At 50.9% G+C, this 22,715-nt stretch overlaps 1 protein-coding gene across 2 annotated transcripts in view; it reads right to left on the reverse strand.

The window, feature by feature from the left end:
* The window catches only part of VWA5B1 (von Willebrand factor A domain containing 5B1), a 38,975-nt gene that overhangs the window by 13,301 nt on the left and 2,959 nt on the right, over positions 1–22,715 (reverse strand). Inside the window, exons 3-13 of one of the 2 annotated variants that reach the window (XM_053660199.1) lie at positions 22,068–22,338; positions 19,768–19,913; positions 18,788–18,919; positions 18,049–18,173; positions 14,282–14,458; positions 10,168–10,278; positions 8,187–8,389; positions 7,656–7,770; positions 6,089–6,274; positions 1,676–1,859; positions 730–920 (exon numbers count right to left, since the gene is read on the reverse strand). In XM_053660199.1, coding sequence (XP_053516174.1) covers positions 730–920; positions 1,676–1,859; positions 6,089–6,274; positions 7,656–7,770; positions 8,187–8,389; positions 10,168–10,278; positions 14,282–14,458; positions 18,049–18,173; positions 18,788–18,919; positions 19,768–19,913; positions 22,068–22,338 — 1,841 coding nt within the window. The remainder of the gene's footprint in view (positions 1–729; positions 921–1,675; positions 1,860–6,088; positions 6,275–7,655; positions 7,771–8,186; positions 8,390–10,167; positions 10,279–14,281; positions 14,459–18,048; positions 18,174–18,787; positions 18,920–19,767; positions 19,914–22,067; positions 22,339–22,715) is intronic. The other variant, XM_053660198.1, reaches the window with a different exon arrangement.

Genomic DNA, 22,715 nt, shown 5'->3' on the forward strand with positions numbered 1-22,715 from the left:
TGGTGATTTTGCTCCTGTCCCCGGGCACCCTTGGCAATGTCTGCAGACATGTTTAGTTGACACAACTGGGGGTGGTGGTGTTACTGGCATTCGTTTGACAGAGGCCAGGGATGCTGTTAGAATTTCTACACTACACAGGATGGCCCCACAGCGAAGAATCATCACATCCGCAGTCCTGAGGCTGACACTCTGGTCCAGCTGGACAGGGGCCGACTGCTCCTGTTGTGGCTCTGACCCTGAGATGACCTCTGTTTCAGGAGAAGGCATAACCCTTGGGATTCGCAGAAGGTGCCAGGTGATGGAGAGAGAAGCAAGGTCTCTGCGGGCAGAGGGTCCTGGGTTGCAGCCTCCTGACTAGCCGTGTGACCCTGGATGAGTCACTTTACCTCTCTGGCCCTTAATTTCCACTTCTGTACAGAGTCAGACCGGTCAGCCCCACACTCCCGCCTTTCCCAGGGGCGCTATAAAAGCTAATTGGAGTGTGGATGGGGGATGCTCCTGGCCAACTGGGAAGTGCTGTGTGCAGAGAATAGGCAATATCACTGACCAATGGGTGTCACTACTAAGAAGGTGTCACCAGGGGTCAGGCAGATGAAGGCCCAGAGAAAGAAAGATGACTCACTTCTCAGTGTCTGTTGTGGACAGACTCCATCCTTCTGGCTGAAGCAAGAGACACAGCTCACCCCCATCCATGACCGCACCCAACTCCAACCTGCCCTGCCTGGGTACCTGCATATCCATCTGCCGCTGAGGGGCGTTTGGGCTGGGCGGGTTGGTGAGGTCCTGCAGCTTAGCTTTCCGCAGCGGGTATCTCCTGCCGGCCGTCGTGGGGTCGCTGGCCGTGGCGGCCCTGCGGGAGGGCTTGGGGTTGGTGATCTGGTTGGTGCTGTATGCCCGCCGTCGCTGGGAGAGGTCCAGACCTGGACAGGGCCGGTGACAGGGGAGACACCAGAGTGGGGAAAGAGAGGAGCTTGACTACTTTTTCGTGCTTGGAAACCTCTTGAGTTTTCCACGGCTCACCTACTACTGAAACATGTGCCAGCGCCTCCCCTCACCTGGCCTTCAAAAGCCTGCCTGACGTGGCCCCCATCCGTGGCCCAGAGGCGCTCCTTTCTGCTCCCTTTTCAAGGTTCCACCTGCTCTCCCAACACCGCAGAGGACGGCCAGTTGTGTGTGCATTTTCTGGTGTTACATCTCCACACCTGTGCTCAGGCAGTTGCTACTGCCTAGAACCTTCTGTGGCCCCGTGTCCCTCTGCTTTCTATCAGAACTCAGGCCACCTGCATCTCTCTCACTACACGGAGCGCCTCCTCAGAACAGGTGCCACATTCGAGTCACCTTTGCTCCCACACTGTGCTCAGGACTTAGCCTGGGTAAGTGATCAGTACATACCCTCTGGATGGAAACTGACACCATAAAGTGGCCCTGGAAGCAGACAGGTCTACACTCGTTACCTGCGCTCCACCTCTTTCAAGTTCTATGGGCTGAGCCAAGTTACTTCAGTTCCCTGTCTCAGTGTCCTCCCCTGTAAAGTAGGGAGTACCCGCCTCTGCCGCTGCTAACTACTTGATGAGACTGTTTGCACAAAGTGTTTAGCACGTGGTCAGCGCTCAGTAAAGTGTAGCAATCATGGCTTCTGGTGAAGCAAGCGAAGCTCAGGGAGTGGCAGACTCACCAGGACAGGCCGTGGAGTCTCCGCTGGAAGGCCGGGCATTTGTGGCCTGCCTCTGGACGAAGGGCGCCCCGAAGCTCCTGGCACAGTCTCCACTCTCCGAGCTGGGCCCCTCGTCCTGCGACTGGTAGAAGACCGAGCTCCCGGACTCCTGAGAGTGCAGCATGCTGTATCGAGTCCTCTTGTCCTGGAGGAAGGGAGAGAAGAGAGGGCCGGGAGTGAGGCTGCATGTGAGGAGGGCCATCTGCAGTACAGCGGGCAGAGCGGGAGGAGGTGGGGAGAGTCCACCTTGGGGTCTTGCTTGCTTGGGGAATCTAGGCAGACTCCTCTGTTTAAGAGATGGCGAGTGGAAATGACTTCATTATCGCTTATGTTGTTTGTGTTTTTAATTATCCTCTTTATCAAAACTTTTAAAAAAAGTAATTCTAAATGCCACTGCTGTCTCCAAACAGGTAACCAAAATGAACCATCTATTCCTTCCATTCCATTCTCCGTAATATAAACACACATATCAAACATGAAGGCTCCTAGGGGTCATTTTTGTTCTACAAAAACTGGGCCCCATCACTCACATTTAGCAGCATCTTGAATCTTGCACTTAAAACATTTCGGGAGTCCTGCATGTCAACTATTCTTATTGAAACGTTTGACTGCACAATATCTAACCGCCACAATGCTTATTGTTCAGCATTCCCTTTGTGGTCACATATATATTTCCACTTAATCTGTTATTAGTCAAGAAGTCCGTGCGTCACCCACTGATAAGTAAGAGTTGATAACAGAGGATACAAAACACGCAGAGAACATTCTGTTGACTTTCGTCCTTCAGCAGAAAGTCGGGCCTGATCAGATAACCAAAGTAAGAATCACCCGATGCAGAAAAGAGGCCAACGCAGACCAGGAAAAGAGGAGAAAATTACTTATAAAAGTCAGTCCGGCTAAAATAAATATGTGAGACCATAGTGTCCCATGACACACATTTTTGTTGATTTACCAAATAATAGTTTTGGGGGGCTCTGGGGAGGAGGTGAGTTCCTTTGGGCAAGAACAAGAGGTACATGAAGTGCCGGAATTTACAAAAGAACTTTAGAAAACGAACTGACCAGCTCAGATGTACAGATGGTCGCCGCCCCCCACCCCAATAACTAAGTTTGATGAGAAGTTCCTATTCTTGTCACTTGTGATCATGCCTTTCATGGTATTTTCCTGCTTCAGGTGACATCAAACAGCATTTTGAGAGAGACGGGGCATCGATATGCAGCCATATGTTTTTTTTTTTGCCATCATGGAAAATGCTACAATAAATCCTTGGACATAACTCCATGATATCACTTTTATTTTTATGTGGTAGGTCCTTAGAAGGAATTTCTGGGTTGAAAAGTTACCTCTTTCTAATTGCGTGAGTTATTTCTAGATTGCTTTCCAGGAGGGCAAGGCTCGTTCACACCAATAAGGTATGAGGGTAGCCCTTACCCAACAGCCCTACTAGTCACTCAAGAAAACAGTGCTGGTACTGGGGGTGAGGAAAGGAGACCGATGGTCCCTTCTGGTGGTAGGGTCTGTGGATGCACCTGCTGCCTCCCAGAACTCCAGGAAGGGTCTAGACTGTGCAAAGACTTGACCAGCACGTTATTCAGCATTTTCTCCCTGCACCTGAACACGCCACTCCCCAGAACACATTTATCATGACTGACCGTGGCTCTTAAGAGATTTCATAACATTCTAGAATCTGGAAATTTCACAAAAAATTCTAACTGCTCTCGAAATATTGGAAACACATTCAACACAGGTCCCACAGTCCTGCACAGCAACGTTTCTTAGAGCTGAGTAAGGGCTGCCTAATTTTGATGGCATGAGCTATCCCATTTGCTATACTCCTTACCACTCCTTATTGCCTCTCTTATGAACACAGTGATAACTGCTATCCCTCATGGCATCTACCCCTTTTACTTTTACAATAAGTACATTCCACTCATTTTCTTTTTTTTTTAACTTTTTTATTGATTATGCCATTACATTTGTTCTATTCCCCCCCTCCATTCCCCTCCACCCCGCACACCCCTCCCCCACCACCTCCCCCCTCAGTTCATGAACACGTGTCTCAAATTCTTTAGATTCTGTATTTCCCCTACTATTCTTACCCTCCCCCCTATCTATTTTCTATCTACTGTCTATGCCACTTATTTTCTGTACCTTCTCCCCCCTTCTCCTCCTCCCACTCTCCTGTTGCTAGCCCTCCATGTGATCTTCATTTCTATGGTTCTGCTCCTGTTCTAGCTGTCCTCTTAGTTTGCTTTTGTTTTAGGTGTGGTTGTTACTGTGAGTTTGCTGTCCTTTCGCTGTTCATCTTTTTTTATCTTCTTTTTCTTAGGTAAGTCCCTTTAACATTTCATATAATAAGGGCTTGGTGATGATGAACTCCTTGAATTTGGTCTTATCTGAGAAGCACTTTATCTGTCCTTCCATTCTAAATGAAAACTTTGCTGGGTAGAGCAATCTTGGTTGTAGGTCTTTGGATTTCATGACTTGGAATACTTCTTTCCAGTCCCTTCTTGCCTGTAAGGTCTCTTTTGAGAAATCCTCTGACAGTCTGATGGGAACTCCTTTGTAGGTGACTGTCCCCTTAGCTCTTGCTGCTTCTAGGATTCTCTCCTTCATTTTAATCTTGGCTAATGTAATGATGATGTGTCTTGGTGTGTTCCTTCTTGGGTCCAACTTCTTTGGGACTCTCTGAGCTTCCTGGATTTCCTGGAAGTCTATTTCCTTTGCCAGATTGGGGAAGTTCTCCTTTATTATCTGTTCAAATAAGGTTTCCACTCGTGACTCTTCCCCTTCTGGTACCCCTATAATTCGAATGTTGGAACGTTTAAAGATGTCCTGGAGGTTCCTAAGCTTCTCCTCATTTTTCTGAATTCTTATTTCTTCATTCTTTTCTGTTTGATCATTTTTTTCTTCCTTCTGGTCCACTCCCTTGATTTGAGTCCCAATCTCCTTTCCATTACTATTGGTTTCCTTTGTATTACCATTCATTTCAATTAGTTTAGCTTCCATATGTTTCTCTAATTTGTGACTAAAATCAACCAGTTCTGTAAGGATCCTGATAACCAGTGTTTTGAACTGTGCATCTGAAAGGCTGGCTATTTCTTCATCGCTTAGATCTATCGGTTCTGGGGCTCTGAGTTGTCCTAGAGCCATTTTTGGTCTATTCCTGCCGTTAAGTAAGCGGAGTGAAGCCTTAGATGTTTACCAGGACGGGGCGACCCAGGTCGCTGGTTTGTGATGCTGTGTGTGTGGGCGTGGTCAGAGAGGGAGCAATGGCGGTTCTCTCCGCTCGCCCAGTCCGTCCAGTCACACCACTCGCCCCGGGCCTGTTTATCCGATCTGAATTGTGCGAGCCTGCTGCCCCGCACAAGCTTCCCTTCTCACTGGTTTATCCGCACGCAGATGCGCGACCAACCGCAGGCAGCCTGCCGCGCCTCTTCCCTGTGCGCTCCCGTAGCCAGCCCGTGATCAGCGCCTCACACCACCCGTTCGGGGATTTTTTCTTGCCAACCTGCTCCGCTGCTGGCTTCGCTCCTCCTACCGGTTTAGCTGAGCATTTAGTTGTCTTTGGACTCCATATTGTCGATTTTCTGTGTGGCTTGGTTGCGTTTATTGCTGTTAAAAATAGTTGTTCTTAGATTTGGTTGTGCACAGAGGCAAGGAGGTTCCACCTACATCTCCATCTTGGTGGAAGTCCATTCCACTCATTTTCTATCTGCCCAATCCCTCTAGGCTTTGACTCTGTGGCTTGTGCTTAAATACAAAGCAAGTGGATGCATTCTTGCAGGGGCAGTGGAGAGGCGCGCTAGAAAGGGAAGATGAACGGAGAGCGAGCTTCTCAGGAAACTCACGCGTTTCAGCATAAATCTCACCTCCCTCTCAGAAGTTCCCCACTTTATTCCCCTTCTGCCACCACACAGAAAAGTCATCTGTGTAAGTCAATAACACACCGACTCATCGCGGGAGCTAGGCCCTGACTAGAGTGTCCCCAGAAGGAAACCTGAGTGTAGTGGTTCTGAACTAAGTTGTTCACCAAAATTACTTTGGGGAGATTATGTGAAATGAAGGTTCCCAGGCCTTATCCTCAGAGATTTTTAGATCAGTGGACCTAGGTTGGAGCTAGGACGCTGCAATGTAAACGTGTTCCCCACGATCTTCTGCTGAAGAGCATCTGGAGAACCGCCCACTGAGATGGTAGCACCTACTCAAGCAGCGTCACCCTGACTGAACGCCCATGGCCTGGCAGCCATACCGCACAACTGTAACTCGGATCCAGCTCGTTCCTACCTGCTGTGACCAATCTTTTCAGCTAGGACAGCGTTGGGGGCAGGCCTCTGGACCCCCACGGACCCCTGGCAACCCTGAGATACTTACAGATCTGGAGTCGGAGGCGTATAATGAGGCATCACACATGATGCCATATCCCACCAGCCGCTCTCCAGGGAAGAGGGTGCTGGTGCTGACGGGTGAGATCAGCACTTCGGTGGTCTCAGGGAAGACCCACTCCACAGTCACGTCGCTCAGGACTGGGGCCATGGCCTTCTTCAGGGACTTGACCATCTGTTGGGCAGGGTCAGAACACAGGTTGGGGACATGCATGAGTAGGGCTCTGTCCAGGTGAGAAGCACAAAGACCAGGCAGGTATGACCATATGGGGAAGCGAGCAGGGAAGTGACAAGAGGCCTTCAGGTGGCTTACCTACCAGGGAACATGCCGCTTCTGAGGCTCCTAGAATGTCAGAGTTGGAACAAATTTTTATTGTTCGTCTTCTCTAAGCTTAGCATTTTATAAATGAGAAAATCCGAGACTCAAAGGGGGGTTGTGATTAGTGCAGGGCACACAAAATTTGTGTCAAAACATGGACTAGACAGTGATCTTGAACCAATCGATTTGCTTTCCTTGGCCTCGTTTTCCTCGTTTGTTAAACTGAGATAGGAATTCTTAACTCTCCATATCGTTGGGAGGATTATCTGAGATACTGGATTTGAAGAATCTGTTACTAATAGGTATTCAATAAATGACAGCTATAGTTTGGCATCACGTATGCCGATTTCCTCAGACGTACTGCGAGGCTGGAGAAATAGGATTTGGGGATTGTCGGAGCCAAGAGAGGTGTACTCTCAAATCTCCCTCCAAGAGAGACTGTTAGTTAGGTGAGTCTCCAGATGCAAAGCCCCAGCTTTGGAGCCAAGACCCGCCTCTCCCTGGAAACGTCCTGGCAACCACTGAGCGTAGCAGGAGTTCTAGTGCCTGGCACTGCAGCCCAACACAGACTCCGTGATGGGCGATCTTCGCTCCCCAGTGGGTCGACTGAGGCCTTGTCAGACTGGCATTGCAGTCTGCGGCTCTCCCTGCCCGAGGCTGCTTCCTTCCTTCCTTTCCTCTCACAGGTGCTGCATCTGGGCCACAAACTGTGAATGTTCCTTCCTGCCTCCTCTTCTTTTCTCTTTCACAGATGTTACCCTCCAATAAACTTCTTGCACTCTCAACTCCAGCTGTCTCTGGTTCCTGAACTGAAACAGGGATTTTCTAGGAGTTGGTTTATTTGGGCCAATTGTGCAGAAAATGGAGAGGAGATTCTAAGCCCCTTGATTTCTGGGCCCTTTTAGTTACTTCTGAGCCCTCATTTGTCCCCATCAGGAACATGGCCAGAAACGACTCCAAATGCAATCCCACAAAATGCAGTGACCCTCCAGGGGCCCCAGTCCTGCCCAGCTCATGGATGGACCAGTGGCTGGAGACCCAGGGATCTAGAGCCCTGAACCAGCTTCTTGAGCTGCCTGCTCTGTGGCTTCGACCCCTCTGACTCTCAGTAGGGTGCAGTGTGGCCTCGTGGAAAGCTCATATTTGGGGTGAAATCCTACTCCACACCACTGAGTTGTTTTGACCAGTTGGGCCTCTGAGGTCCCAACACGAGAGCAGTCAGGGTCCTTCCACCTACCTTGGGTTGCAGCCGCTCCCCCTCCCCCAGGAACTCAGCACTGCCCTTGGACACTGTTGCTAGCCCCTTCACCAGCCTATGGCAGACGTTGGGTCCAATTCCAAAGCTATAGCACCTATGGAAAGGGGAGGAGAGAGGCTGCTACTTCCCATCCTTTCTGCCATCTTCGTCCCCTGATGGGGACAGGAAAGCATGATCCAGAAGAGCGAGGGGGCAGAAGGCCTTCAGAGGGCATTTACATTCACACATACAGCCCATGACTTTGGCCCCAGCCCAGAGTCAAAGCAGCAGGAAGGGTTTTTTCTGCCTAGGCTGCCCCTTGGGAGCTGTACGTGGGGGTGTGAGCACCTCATACCTCCTGCACTTTCCAAGGGAAAACCTAACTTTGCAGTCAGCCACACCCCCCTGAAAGCAAAGCACTATGGGGTTCCTTCCTTTCCTTCTGGCATTTTCCAAGTTGTCCAGGGTGCTGGAAATCCCAGCCCAGGGAAACCCAGGAGAACCAAGCCCCAAGCCTCGGCCTGTGCCAACCTGGTGGAGAAGGCGTGGTTCCGCACCAGCTCCAGCACCTTCCCGGTGTTGCTGACCGCCCCATCTGTGATCACAAAGAGAAGCCGCGGGTGGCCTTGGTGCGCCGGCTGCCGGATGACCCACTTGAGTGGGGAGAGGAGGTTGGTGCCACCCATGTCAGCCCGCATTCTCTGAATATTATCACAGGCCATGGCCAAGGTCTCCTGCAGGAAGGGCACATGGACAGGGCAGAGAATTCCCAGGGTCACCTTGTGACGCAGAGACCCTAGGCCTCGTGGAGGATGAGTCCTTGAGTCCTTTAGTTCCACTAGGTCAGCAATTTTCAACCGTTTTCATCTCATTGCACATATAAACCAAAGCACACCGCAAAATATATTTTTTGCCAATGTGACAAAAAATAGGTATGATTTTTGTCACATCCATTCACATAGGATGGCCATTGTTGTGCTGGCCATTGTCATGTTTTTACTTGACCATCTAAGGGGAAGCGGTCAGTGACCCTGACTAAATAGCCACATGTGCACGCTTTAAAAATTCTTGAAGCATGCTGGTTGAAAATTGCTGCCCTAAATAATAGTTCAGCCACACTAGAGTCAAGTCCTGTTCTCAATTTCATCTCTGCCCCACATGCAGGAGAAATAGGTGATTACTTATTTGTCTTGGTTTTGCCCAATGCCTGACATGCTGCCATTCGTGGTATATCAATTAATCTCCTTTCTGGCCAAGGATTGTCGACATTGGATGGATAGATTCCTACTGGACATCACACATCCTCCTGCGCCTGCCTCAGAAAGATGCTCTTCCAACATCCGTGCTCAGAAATGTCCAAAGTCTTAAAATGTGTGTGTACCTTTAAATCAGCAAGACTAGAAATTTATCCCAAGGGAATCATGAAGGATGCGTGTGAAGTCTTTCATACAAAGATAATAAGAAACAACAACAACAACAAGGAAACAACTTCAGTTCCCAGCTGTAGGGGCTTTAGTTAAACAAGTCCCACAATCTGTCGCTGTAGTGCAATAGTAGGCTGCCACTAGAACTGTGTTGCAGGTTTATACTTAATGGCATGAAAATAGGCTCACGACAGGCTGCTGCGTTAGAAGAGTGGTTTCTGGAAGACCTAATCCTGTCTTTATGAAAAGTGTGTGTAAGTGCATAAAGCCAGGTCTGGAGGGATTTATTCCAAGCTCTTAACATTGTTTTTCCTTTTTTTTTCCCCCTGACAGATGTGATCATGCCAGATTTATGATTTTTATTATCTAGCTTTAAAGATTGTGAGATGATCAACATATATTATTTTTGTATTTAAAAAACCCATAAGCATTTTAAATTGAAAAGTGGCCCCTAAGCCCTCCCTTCCCTCCCTCCTTCCCTCCCTCCCTCCTTCCCTCCCTCCCTCCTTCCCTCCCCCCTCCCTCCCTCCCTCCCTCCCTCCCTCCCTCCCTCCCTCCCTCCCTCCCTCCCTCCCTCCCTTCCTTCCTTCCTTCCTTCCTTGCAATTCTTAGACCTGGGTAAGATGCTGCAATTTTGAACAGGCTGTTGGGGCCACAGCCCTATTGTTTAAAACTGTAGCTTGAGCCTTGTGAACCCATTCTTAGCCCACTTATCCACCTGTTCACTCTGCTACCCCTCGCTGGTCACTTAGTTCAGCCTTGCATGAATCTATCGTTCCCATGAGACAGAGGTTTCAGTGAGCAGCAGGCCTGGCATGCGTATCCTCTTCCTCCCTCCCCTTATACCCCTCTCTGTGCCCCACACTCTGCCCAACATATTCTTCATCTTAAAGAGGAGGGTGTCAGAAGGCTGAGATGTCAGAAAACTGCCCAAACGGAGCTAGCCCCTCTTTAGTTCTTCGCACCTGAGTATCATCCAGGTCCTATAAGGGTGGGCAGCTTGTGAGCAGGACCTTCTTTCTTTTTCCTGCCTTTCCTCTGCTCCTCACCACCCACACCCTCCTGGTCCCAGCCTCGCCCTTCCTTACCTCATTGTAGGTCTGACTGGAAGGGAAGAGGGTCTTAAATGTGGATCCGAACCCAATGACATTGAAGAGGCAGGCTGGCATGAGGCTCTTAAGAGCCACCAGCATGGCATCCTGGCAGGTGAGAAAGGGATTTTCAGGATTTGGGAAGGAATTATGACTTTCACCACCCCCGTCCCAGCACAGAATCTGTCTCTAAACAGGCCCTCTGCCCCCTTCCCCTCCCCACCTGCACCCAACATTGCTTTTTCCCCCAGATCAGGAAATTTGCTGACGCTGAGCTGAGGCTGGACCAAAGCCATCATCATAAAATTTCTCATCCGTGTAGCGAGTCTGACTTTTCAAAACCATTCTGTGGTGGCTTGCCAGTTCTATCTCACCTTCTGCCGACCCTGAGAGGTAGGAAGAGCAAGGAGCACTCACTCCTCTCTGCCCAAAGAGAATCGATGTCTAAGGGAGGGAGGTGGCCTCATCCTGGTCACGGTGGTGCTGGGACAGGCTTCTGGCTGTCCTCCAGGGCCTTTTGCAGAAGAATCACCCTAATTGTCATTAATAGGGACAAATCCCTTTGGGACAGTCTCCTTAGGTCATATTTGTTGAACACTTAGGATGTGCTTTACCTGCATATAATCTTTACGGTAACCCATGAAGCAGCACAATATTATCCCCATTTCATACAAGAGAACATGAGTGGCAGAGAGGCGAGTGACTTGTTGGGGAGCAGAGAGTACATAGTGGACCCAGGGCCCAGACACGTGCCACTTTGCCCCCACAATCTGTGCATATTAGAGTCTTAACCTATTTAACAAGGCAACACCAGGGGATCTTGATAAAAGTATTTTGGAAAAAATAATGACAAAGAAGAAAAGTGGAGATAACAGGAGGGAAAATGATGATATGGATGCTGATACAATGCCATGATAAATAGCAAGCAATCACTATATGTCAAACACTGTGATAAACACTTTATATTAATTATAGTATTTAATCTCTATTAACAGTCATTAAGAAGATTCACTTTGGCCTTAAACATATCTGGGTTTGAATCTCACCTTTACCATGACTAACTTGACCTTGGGCTAGTTACATTGCTTCTCTGAACCTCGGCCTGGCACGTAGAAAACAGTCAGGAAATGCTTATTGTTACACACCCAATGACATGCATATTAATATGAATACCTTTATTTTATAGATAAGGAAACTGAGGCTCAGAGGGTTTGGGTCACAAAACCTTAGAATAGGGCTGAGGCTTTCAACACAGCTCCGAGTCTTTATTCATGTTGGCTCTGCCCTGGCACAGAACTCAGGAATGGGGGTGCTCTGCCTTATCCTCGTACAGTTTGCTGATGGCAGCTCAGAGATCTCAGCATGGCTTCGGCAAAACAAACTATTATCTTCCAGAAACTAGAAGTAAACAGCTGTAAGCAGATCCTGGCAACTCCCGCACCGTAAGGACCTGCAGCCCTTCCCCCACTCCCCTCTGTAAACATTAACATTAACGTTCTCTTCATCTCTCTTTGTTGCTTGTGCCAATACATTTTGTCTCTCTATGAAGTAAGTCCATATCCACTTATTTGTTCATTAGCCACTAATGTAGATTCCTGCTGGTGGGAGATACTGCTGATCCATACAGATTGTCTCTGCTCACACCTATTAGAAATTTCAAAGCCATGGTTTTGGCAGCAAGTGGCAGCTGAAGAATGAGACCAGCTGCAGGAAATTAAATTGGTTGAACTTTCCCCTTGGCATAGCTGTTTGGATTTCTATTCTCTCCTACCTCCTTAAGCCCAGTTTTCCCTACAACTTCAACCCAATGGGCCACAGTTAATGATGAAAGCAACCCCCCAGTGGCCTCAGTGTCAGTGGGGAATGGGGTGTGTGCAGCCTGAATAATTTCTGTGCCTTTTTCTAAAATGGGCACGTGCAGCAGAATGAATTGTGCCAATGCAGGGCCATTTGTGAAAGGGTAACCTTGAGGTCAGTGAGCTGAACTGGAAAAGAAAGCTAGAGAGACTTTGGGGGGAGGGGACTGTGTGAGGAGCCCCAGAGGAAGTTCTCACCAGAAAATTCTGGAATTTCAGGGTTGGAAAGGTATTTAGCTCAGGAAATAAATTCCCACTCAAAAGCCAATTCCATTTAACTGGTAGTAATGACCTGGACCACTGAGATGAGAAGACTGTAGAGACTGAGTCTAGACTCACCATGAAAAAAAAGTCATGGCGAATTATTGATGTCTGCTTGGACTTGGGAGAGGGGGACAGAGGGGCATATGACATATGTTTGCCCTTCCTATATTAATCTTTTCTTCTCACTTTATAAAAAGTAAAAATGAAGCTGAGAGTTGAGAATCAGCTTGTTCAAATCCACATAGCAAATCAGTGGCAGAATTGATCCTGGAACTCAGGCACTTCTCTTGTGCTAAGCCATGCCTCAGAAGACAATCAGAAAAGAGACCTTTTCTTAGGGGAAAAGTGGGTACAATTCCCTATCATTAACGCAAGGAAAATGAGCACTGAACCAGGGTATGGAAGGCTTAGTTACGCTCCCTCACTAGTACTGTGACATTGGGGAAAACAGCCTCTTGGGGACTCAATTTCCTTACCGGGAAAATGTATTGAATGTCTCTAAGGAATGTTTCATTATTCCGTGATGCTTAGAGTACCTGTGGAGACATCTAACAGACTGGTACAGCTGTGGAATGGAATGGAGTACACATGGCACTGGACTGTGATTCAGCACCCCAGCACCGTGGACAGCTCCCCATCCCAACATTTGCTTTGATGGTGGGCAGGGGTGGAGAAGGGTACCAACCACTGCCACAACCCAGTGTTAAGAGGCCTCAGACAGGAACTTAGGTCCTATATATGACTGCTTTCTCATACTTCAAGACAAAACCCAGTCATAGCAAGGCAGAGGTGTTAGCTGGCATTACAGATCCCACCTCACCTTTCCCATCCTGGCAGATCCTGTTACCCTGGAAACAAGAGTTTGCCCCAGGCACAAACTGGGGAAGGAGCGAAATTGCAGGTGACACAGAGCCCTCTCCCTTTTTGTTCCCTGTCCCTTGTTCTTTTGAACTGTAATTCTTTACCCAGCTCCATAAAACACAAATGAGGGCTTTTTTATGCCTGAACACAGAGGTAGGCCCCATGGGAAGTAACAAATGAAAAATTTCCAGTCTTTTCCATTAATGAGTTTATAACTCCAGAGGAGGGGGCAGACATCTGCTCAACTGAAAATGCAAGGCAGTGTCGGGTGATGCCAAAATTGAGGTGAATAATCTCCCGAGGGAGAGGAAATGCCTTTGGATGTCTGGGGGCAGGTTTCCTATTCTGCCTTCTGCACCCAGCAGAACTCTCCATGGCAGTGGGACCATGCTCCAGGTGTGGCTGGTTAGCAGGGCTGTGCCCCTCGCTTGACTGTGAGCTCCTTGAGGGCAGGAACTGAGTTTGCAACCTGCTGTCTTTTCAGATGGCCAAGCACAGAATGGTGCACATATTAGACATAAAAAAAAGATGAACCAAATCTCTTCTACTGGATTCATTACATTCCTTGATGGCAGGGGCCATGCCCAGTGAATCTCTGATGCCAGGTCAGAGGGACAGAGGGACAGATGGGAATGGGGTTAGTTTTAGACTACACTAGCTGTGTGACCTTGGGCAGATTACGGAAACTCTCAGGATGGGGTTTCTCCTTTGGAAAGTGGTGACAACAGGATCAACCTCATAGGATTATTGTCTGGATTCAATACCCAGTTGTATCCCCCTCCACAGTACCTACTGAGGTGTTTTGGCCTGAGGCGGCACTCAACAAAGGTCATAGAACATCCAGGAAAGATGTTGATGATGTCAACCCTTGTAAATGAACAATAGTTCTACCTCTGCTCACATCACATCAGGGGTTCATTCTGAGAGCACATTGAGTTTGGGTGTCTCTGTTCAAACAGGTTTTAAAGAGTTGCTGCTCCTTTTGGTCATGGAGAGCTATTTAGGAAAGTGGTTCAGGCGTGGAAGGTGAAATTCTTGGAACTGAAGTGCAGATGAAGCTAGTCTGGGGGGGCACAGCTGATTTACCCTGCAGCACTAGACCCTGGGGCAAGGGGCCCTCTGGAAGGTACCTTGACCCGGTGGATGTTGGTCCCACTCATGCTGCCGCTCCTGTCGAGGAGGAAGATGAACTCGCCATGGGTCTTTCTCAAGTTTGGCTGGACTGACTGGAGGTCGGGACAGAAGTTGAGCATGATGACAGAATGGTGGGGAATGTCCTTGTGGAGGCGTTTCCGGATGATTTCTGTCTGGGGTTGAAAGAAAAGCTCTCACTTGGGTATTCATGGGGTTCACTGCTACTCATGTGGTCTTCTATTACTCACTAAGTATTGTCAAGATGCCACTCATACCCTGCATGAGAGACACCCAGGTTGACTCTACTTGGCTTCTCTGTTTGCTAGATTTTCACAGGTTGCAACAGCAAGCATGGACTTTGGAGGCAGAGGACCTGTGTTCGAATCCCAGCTGTCACCATCCAGCTGTGATCTTGAACAAGTCCCTCCTGTGGGTCTCTTTCTTCATTTGTAAAATGAGGTAATTACTTTTTCCTCCTCAGCGTGGTGGTGAGGATGAACTGGGTGGGCACACAGGTGGGCAGTCCTGGCACACTTGCAGGCCTTCAGCTGAATGGCGGGTTCTTTCTCTCTCATACTCAGTGCAGGAGCTACTCTCTGGCTCCTCTGGCTGTGACCTTGGTTTCCCTGGTTTACTGACTCTCTCCCATGGATAACTTCCTACTCATTCTTCATATTTTACCTCTTTGGGAAACCTGCCCCAATCTCCCAGGTGGACTAAATTACTTAGTGTCTTCATCTGTGAAATAAGGACAAGAGTATATGCTTCCCTGAGTTGGATGGAATAACTGCAATGCTTGTGAAGCCTGCTGCCTGAGAGTCATTGTCTCTGAACAGTAGCCATCATTGTTGTTGGCATTTGTCACGGGGCCCATGCATTTCCCACACTGTGATTTTTTGCTCATATCTCCACCTCCCCACTAGCTTGTGTGTTACTTCAAGGTAGGTCACACCTGGGTCTCTTTTGCATCTCTAGGGCTTGACACAGAGCATGGTGCAGAGATGGGCTCAGTGAACAAGGGAAGAACAGCGCCATAGTTCTTTACCCTTTAATGTGTTCTCTTGGCAGATGTGATGCTGGACCCTCCTTGACTCTCCACTCACTCCCCACCAACGGTCACTTCCTCCCTCTCTCTCCATCCCGAGTTGCTCTCTGTCTCTTTACATGACTGTCTCTGGGTGGACATGTCTCTCTGTGCCTGTTTTTTGGTTTCTATTTGAGTCTCTTCTCCAACTCAGTAGATGACACTGTCACTCACCCAGGTGTTCAAACCAAAGACCGAGGAGTTGTCTTTGCTTCCTGTCTTTTTCACACCCTCTACAACTACTCCTTCAGCAGAGGATTGCTGGTTCTGCAGCCAAAATACATCCTTAATGTGTCCTCTTTTCTGTCTCCACTGCCACCACCCAAGTTCAGAACACTATCATCTCCTGCAATAGCCTCTTATGGCTTCTTTCCTCCATTGCACCTCCCCGTGGTCCATTCGATGTAGAGTAGGCGTCAAGATCATTCTTGTCATTCTCTTCCTCAAGCAATAGCTTCTCCTCACACCTTGCACCATGGCTTATGAAGGCCTCTAGGACCTGACCCCCACCTGTCTGTCCACCGCATCTTGGCCCACTCTGCTCCCTACAGTTCCATCACACTGGATGCCTTTCTGTTTTCCATGCATGTCATCGTTATTCTACCCCAGTTCTTCACTATTCACTAGGTCTCATTCTCAGATGGCCTTTTTCTAGGCACTTGGCTGATCAGCATCCAGTGCTTGTCGCTCACTACCGCATCATCCCGTTTTATTTCTGTCATGCTCCCCAGCCCTCTCCAAACTGACCTTGCTCATTTGCTTCCTTCTTGTCTGTCTTCCTGGGCTACAATGTAAGCTCCATGAGAACAAGGATGTGTCGTTTTCAGCGTGGCCTGTCGAGGGCCTAGAACAGAGCCTGACAGCTACTGGGCACGCAGTGTGGGTTGAATGAATAAATGAGAGAATGAACCTGTGTGTGTCTGTCTGCCACTGACTTGTGTGTGCATGTTTTAAAACAATTTTTTTAGTCTCTGTTTATCTCTGCTTCTTGCTGCATCTTCATCACTTCTACGTGGTGTCTTTCCTTGTGTCATTTGCTCCCTCTTTGCTAAACCACAGTTTTTGACAGCTTGTCCACCCCACTCTTCCTGATTGATGTACACCCTTTGGATGTCCACCTTCCTGCCTGGCAAAGGATCACACTCTCCGTCCTGCATGGAGCTCCTTTGCAGAAAGCCAATGCCCGGCCTGGCTCTTTTGATGACAGAGCCCAAGGCAGGAACGGCCACATCTGTCAGTCAAAAGAGCCATCTCCAGGATGGGGCCCCGGGCTCCTCAAGCTGCTATTATCTAATTCCAATAAACTCATCACTCCTCAGCAGCTTCGGGTTGATCGCTGTCATCCCTGAGCTCATGAGAATACAGGGTATTTGCATAACCAACCCAAGGTGGCAAATTAATTCTCATTTGCTTCAGTGGTCTCGGAGCTAACTGACTTAAGGCTTGGTAGGCAGGGGACCCGGCCCCAGGTCTGGGAGGCCCATTGCTGGTCCCACCCCCGAGCATTGTCCATGCACGGTTGTCCTCACAGCTCGGCGGTACACCTGGCGTTGCTGCCCCCACTCTGAGAACCTGGCTCAGCCTCTTCTCCCAACAGACCCATCTGGGTGAGGGGGCACCTCTCAGAGAATAGCTTTTTCCAGCGGGGTCTCTAACACAGTGACGACATGATGGGCACTGAGCCATCTGCACCTCCCCCTTCTCACCCTTCCCACCCCCACCAAGCAGGTGCCTCCAGGGGGTCTCTGACACTCGGGGTAAGCACTGAGCAGTCTACGTGTTCCTGTGTGCCGCTCAGCTGCCACCAGCCCCTGTCAGTCAGGCCAGCAGGAGTGGGAGGGGCTCTTCAATCCAGCGTAGCTGTCCCACCTATCTAGTCTAAGTCCTCAGCTTCATTGCCACCAAAGCCAACTCCCAAGAGGACAGTCTTCCCCTTTCCCCGGCTCACCAGATATTTGGAGGGTGCTAAAACTCAGTTTTCTCATATGAGAAGGGGAGACAATGAAAAAGCAGTGGGACATCATTCTTAAACCTATCTTGGAATGCAGGACCCGGCTTGGCGTGCAAGGTCACGAGTGGGAGAGAGACTGCTGGTACCATCTGTGGCCATTGGCTCAGCCTCCTACCGTTGCCTTCCCCACCCCCACTCCAGCACCTCTGCTGAGGGCCTCTCTTCCTTCAGCTTCACGGGGGAGAGGACCGGCAGAGAGGAGGCATCTTTGTCCAGCTTTCCTTGCTCTGCCTTTACTGCTTATGTAAGAGGCAGCAAGGACCAGAGGAAGGAAGAGCAAGAGACACATTCCACCGGTGGGAAGACAGAGGCCTGGGAGTGATGCAGGAGCTGGAGTTCAGCCGGCTGCATGTTCCTGGGTGCCCCTTGGGGGTACAGTAGCCTTGTTTCTGCCACCAGCCTGGCTCAGGTACTAGAAGGTGACCTGGCAGGAAGCATGAGGACAGCACCAGGGCGACTGCCACATCTGGAAGCCATTTACTTCTGCTCCGCAGTGCCCCAGCCCACCAAAGGGAACACTGACGAGAATCTGCCACCTGCCTGGTGTGTGATCTCAGGCAGGTCCCCCGACCCCAGCCCAGGCTCCGTCTCACTGGTCGTCAGCGAAGACAAAGTCCCTAATGCCACCCCAGTTCTGCTTCCCTGACTCTCTCCTCCGTCACCCTCACCTTTCGCTCTGCACTGCTGTCCTTCTTCATCCCTTTAATGAAGTCCATTCTTCCCTTCAAGTGCTGCTCAAATTCTCCCGTGGTCATGTCCCCTTTCTCCATCAGGACATGTGGCATGTGGGGCTCTGAGGAGATGAGATCGATTCTCAGCACCTGTCTGAGTGTGGGGGGGATGATACTAGGGGCCTTGGTTTAGGGGAGAGGGACTCCTAGTAGGAAGTGGGGTTCAGAAGCCCTGGCTGCCCAAAGCAGTGTGGTGCCACGGACAGACAGACCCCTTGGCTGGGAGTCAGGAGTGCCTCTGGCCATGGCTGGCCCACTGCCCTCTCTGGGCCTCAGTGTGTCCATCTGTAAAGTGGGGATGGGCCTGGGTGCTCTGATCTTTTCAGGTCCTGACATCCTACGAATTCTTAAAGAGATAAAGAGTTGCACACCAAGTACTCAGAGCTGCCAGAATCTCCCTGAGCTTGGGTATCAGAGTCCTCTGCTCAGCTGGCTGGGGGCAGAGAGTCCCAGTGGGTGGATGAGACCCCGGAGCCTCTGGAGCTAGAATCGGGGCAGGAGGCATTTCCACCAGCTTGAGCCAAGTTTCCTAGAAGGCTGGTCTCCTCTCCTTAGCCACATACCCCTACCTTTCCTCTGGCTGACCACTGGGTGCAGGGCCACCTGTCTGTGTTTCATGGAGTCAGCACCGCCCCCTCCCACGGGCATGCCGGGGCGCCCTGCTGGTGCACAGTACCGCTGGGGTGGATGAGGATCTCCACGGGCCGGTCGAAGGTGTGCCTGTTGGCCAAGGTAATGATGATGCTCTTGGCTGAGCGTGCAGACGGGGCAGCGTCGGCTCGGATCTCGTGGGTGGGACTCTCTACCCCTGAGTGGCACAGAGATGGGACAGGCTCAGGGGCCGGAGAGAGGTAGGAGCTTGGTGGGAGACACCAAGATGCAGGCCAGAGATGACACGCCAGCCCCATCCGGGGCTCCTGACCTGCTTGCTATGTAACCATGGACAGATAGGTCTCCTCAATTTCCCCATCTGCAAAATGGGACTGCAGTGGGGGATGGTCAAAGGAATTGCTTCCCAATGGAGGCACGTAAAGATGGAAAGAGCTCAGCACCCGATTGGCGGGGACTCCATAAACACCTCTTAGGTTGGAAGGTCATGCTTCTCCAATGAAACACTCGTGGACAAGAAACCAGGTTCTTTTAAAACCTTGAGGGGGTGGGGGAGGCGACCCAGCAGAACAAATGGCTCCCAACTGTGGCTGCACATTGGAATCACCTGGGACCTTGGAACTGTCCAACGCCAAGGCATGTCCCAGACCCGGGTGCCAGAAGCTCGGGCGGGAGCCAAGCGGCAGCATTCTGGAAGATCCCCTGGTGGTTCTGCTGAGTAAGGCAAGAACCGGGAAGCAGCTCTGTGGTTGCAGCCTCTAGGAGGGACCAAGAACCACCAGGCTCCCACGCCCGTTTGCCCAGGGAAGCCACTGAAGTGGGCGTGGGGCAGCCTGGAAACCCGTCTGTGCAAGGGGCTCCTCTTTGGGCTGTATGTTGGGGGACCGGAAATGGGGATCCCTGAAGCCCCATGTACTCAGGACGTCCTCCATCTGGGCCTGTCACCCCCCCCCCTTTGTCACTGGAAGCTTTGGGCCTGAGGCTCTCCCCACTGTGGGGCCTCGGGTCTCCCTGGCGTCAGTCTGGGTCTGGGCGGTTTCCTCTCACCTGCGAGCAGACATGGCCCCCGGATCTCCAGCTGGAAGCTGAACTCGTATTCCATGGGGTTGGACACGGTGGTGTCCCAGAGTGTCGCCAGGCACAACTTGTGGCAGGAGTCCTGGGCCCAGGGGCTGGAGCAACGCCAGTCTTTGCTGGGAAGGGACCGAGAGGAGGAGGAGGCAGCGGAGAGCCGCCAGGGCCAGCGTGGTGATGGGGGGGGGAGCGTGAGAGGACAGTGAGTCCCTGGCCGTCCTGCCACCCCTGTAGCCCAGCCTGGAAGGCGGCTCATGGGCTTCCTCCCACCCCAGACCCTTACTTTCTCCCCCATTCAACCTGCCCCCAGGAAGGACCTGGACTCCAACACAGGCGCACTACCTGCGGGGGCTGGGCCAGGGGCCAGGCTCGGGGCTCCACTGAGTCACCGCACGTTGTTCTCACCAGGACCCCCAGAAGGAGGCAACAGGGTCCCCCCACCTCACCCTGTCTCCTTCATCTCCCACATGGGGAAACCGAGGCTCGGCAAGATGAGGCAACCGGCCTGAGTTCCCACAAGCGGGACCTGGGCGAGTGTGCGTGCTCGCCCAGCCTGCCTGCTCCTGTTTGGCTACATCACACCACTTCCCGAATCCCTGCTCTCTCTCTGGGCGCTGGGAGCCCCCGATCAAGCCTTGGTTTTCTCATCCATTAAAAGGGGATAATAATGACACTGTCGTTTTGAGCAAGTGCTTAGGAAATGTCTGTCCCTTGCAGATCGCTCAAGTCACTGGCTTTCTTTCTGTGTCATCACCCACCTTGTCTGGGGGTCCTGACCCCTCCCCACTCCCAAGGTCTTTGAGGTGTGGTCTCCATGTACATACACCCGTGGTGGCATTTGGTTGGGAACACATTTTAAACAGAAGAGATTGCAATCCGTTATGAATCTCATTCACTACTCTCCCCTGCCCCCTTTTTCACTCTGTCCAAGTGGCTGTGTGTGAACCAGCTGTTGCTGCTGACATGGTACCCGCTGTAGATACCGGGGCACCTGTTGTTTCATGTAAGGCTGTTATACTGTCCCCATTTGTTCCTGCCTCCACCCCGGGTCCACGGGCACCGCCACTGTGAAGATCCTCATCCGTGTCCCCCTTTCGAACTTATGGAAGCATTTCTCTGGGGTCCCCGGGTCAAAGGGCATACACGAAGTGTTGCCAGATTGCTTCCCAGGGTGGCTGTCCCAGATTCCACTGTCACCAGTGCTGCACAAGTTTCCTTCTCTCCTCGCCCTCACTAGCCCTCAGCTTCATCTATTTTTTCTCACTTTATCTCCTGTCACTCTCTCTGAACATCTGTGAGGTTCACAGGGGTTTGATGCCGGACTCTCCCTTGAGTACCTCTGCTAATGCTACCTGCTGGGACAATAAGATTATGGGGGCCACGTCAGGGGTATCAAGGCCCCCGGGGCCTCTTGTTCCTTCTTGTCAAATCTTGAATGTTCCCAGTTCCACGGGGGCCTGTCTCTCAAATGTGCAGTGCTTGGTGCCTATGGCAGCACTTACGAAGGTAACACAAGCTGGTGTCCCCTGGTCTGAGACTGGCTTGTGCCTCCTGCTTCTCTGTTGTAGTGACAAGTGTCCTCACCCAGGGCTTCAAGGTCCTACACAGGGTGATGCCACAGTAGCCCTCTGATCTCTCCCTTCACTCTCCCACCTGCTGGAGCCTTGCCAGCCTGCTTGCTGCTCCTCACTCACACCCAGGCTGTGGCCCCAGGGCCTTTGCATCTGCTCTTCTCACCTACAGGGATGCTCCTTTCTGTGCCTGCTCCACCCTCATTGCTCAGCTCTCAGCTGAAACATCATCACTCCTCAGAGAAGCCTGCCTGGCCCAAAGAACCCCAGGTTGGATCCCTCTCTTACACTTTTAGCCCGTGAAAGTCTCCTTCATCGTGCTGTTCACATAATTTATTATGCATGCAAGGACACAGGCAGTTCCACATTATTATTAACTGGATAATTATCTCTCCCGCCGAAGTTCTAAAAAGGGAGGAGCCAGGATGACTCTTGATTCCTAACACTCAGTGTCTTCAGCACATGAAATTTAAAGACTGTAAGTTCTCGTCCCAAGCTGTCCAAACTCCAGCACTCCTGGCCAGCACCACTCCGAGGTATTGCAGGGAGACTCTAATGCTCTCAGAGTGAGCATGGGAGGAGCAGTTATTTGGGTGGTGGCACCTGTAGTGCTGAGCTTCACCTTCGACTCTCCATCTCCACCGCCCCACACACCCCTGAGACTCCGACCCTTGTCCCCTTGTCCAGGCAGGTGCTTCTTACCCTTGCTCCTGTTGGTTGGAGGGGCCAGCGCTCTCCGTGCAGAACTGGGGCACAGTCGGGGCGCAGATGGCAGGCAGCAGGACCCGCACGGCACCATTGGGCAGTGTCGGCAGCTCTGAGGATGTGCTGATGAAGACCGTGACGTTCTCCATAGGGGCGATGGGCCCCAGGTTGACCACAAACAGGATCCGCTCCAAGTCCTCATCCAAAGCCACCTTTTCCAGTGAGCGGGAATGAGGGGCGATGGACACGCCCTCTTGCAGAACGTTTCCTAGGTGCCAGGCCTGGAGTCAGCAGCTGTGCACAGATTAACTGCCTCTGGTCCCCTCTAAGCCTGCTGTGCGGCAGGTCTGAGTAGCCCATTTTGCTGATGGGTGAACAGACTCAGTGCAGGGGTATGACTCGGCCAACTTCCTGGGCAAATAACTAACTCGTTGTACCAGGATCTGAATCTGCGTAGGTCTGAGGCCAGGCCTGTGTACTTGTACCCTCTGGGATCCAGAGACTTGGACCCACGAAACCCTAACAGAGAGCCGCTTCTCCATCCGCAGACTCTACGCCCCACAAGAATCGTGCCCAAGCACCTGCCACCTTTGGGATCCATGCTTGTGCTTCGCTATTTTATCCAAAAGGCCCACTGCCCCATCC

The sequence above is a fragment of the Artibeus jamaicensis genome, unplaced genomic scaffold (genome assembly GCF_021234435.1).
Source record: "Artibeus jamaicensis isolate MK-2021 breed Jamaican fruit bat unplaced genomic scaffold, CSHL_Jam_final scaffold_847, whole genome shotgun sequence".
NCBI classification, from domain to species: domain Eukaryota; kingdom Metazoa; phylum Chordata; class Mammalia; order Chiroptera; family Phyllostomidae; genus Artibeus; species Artibeus jamaicensis.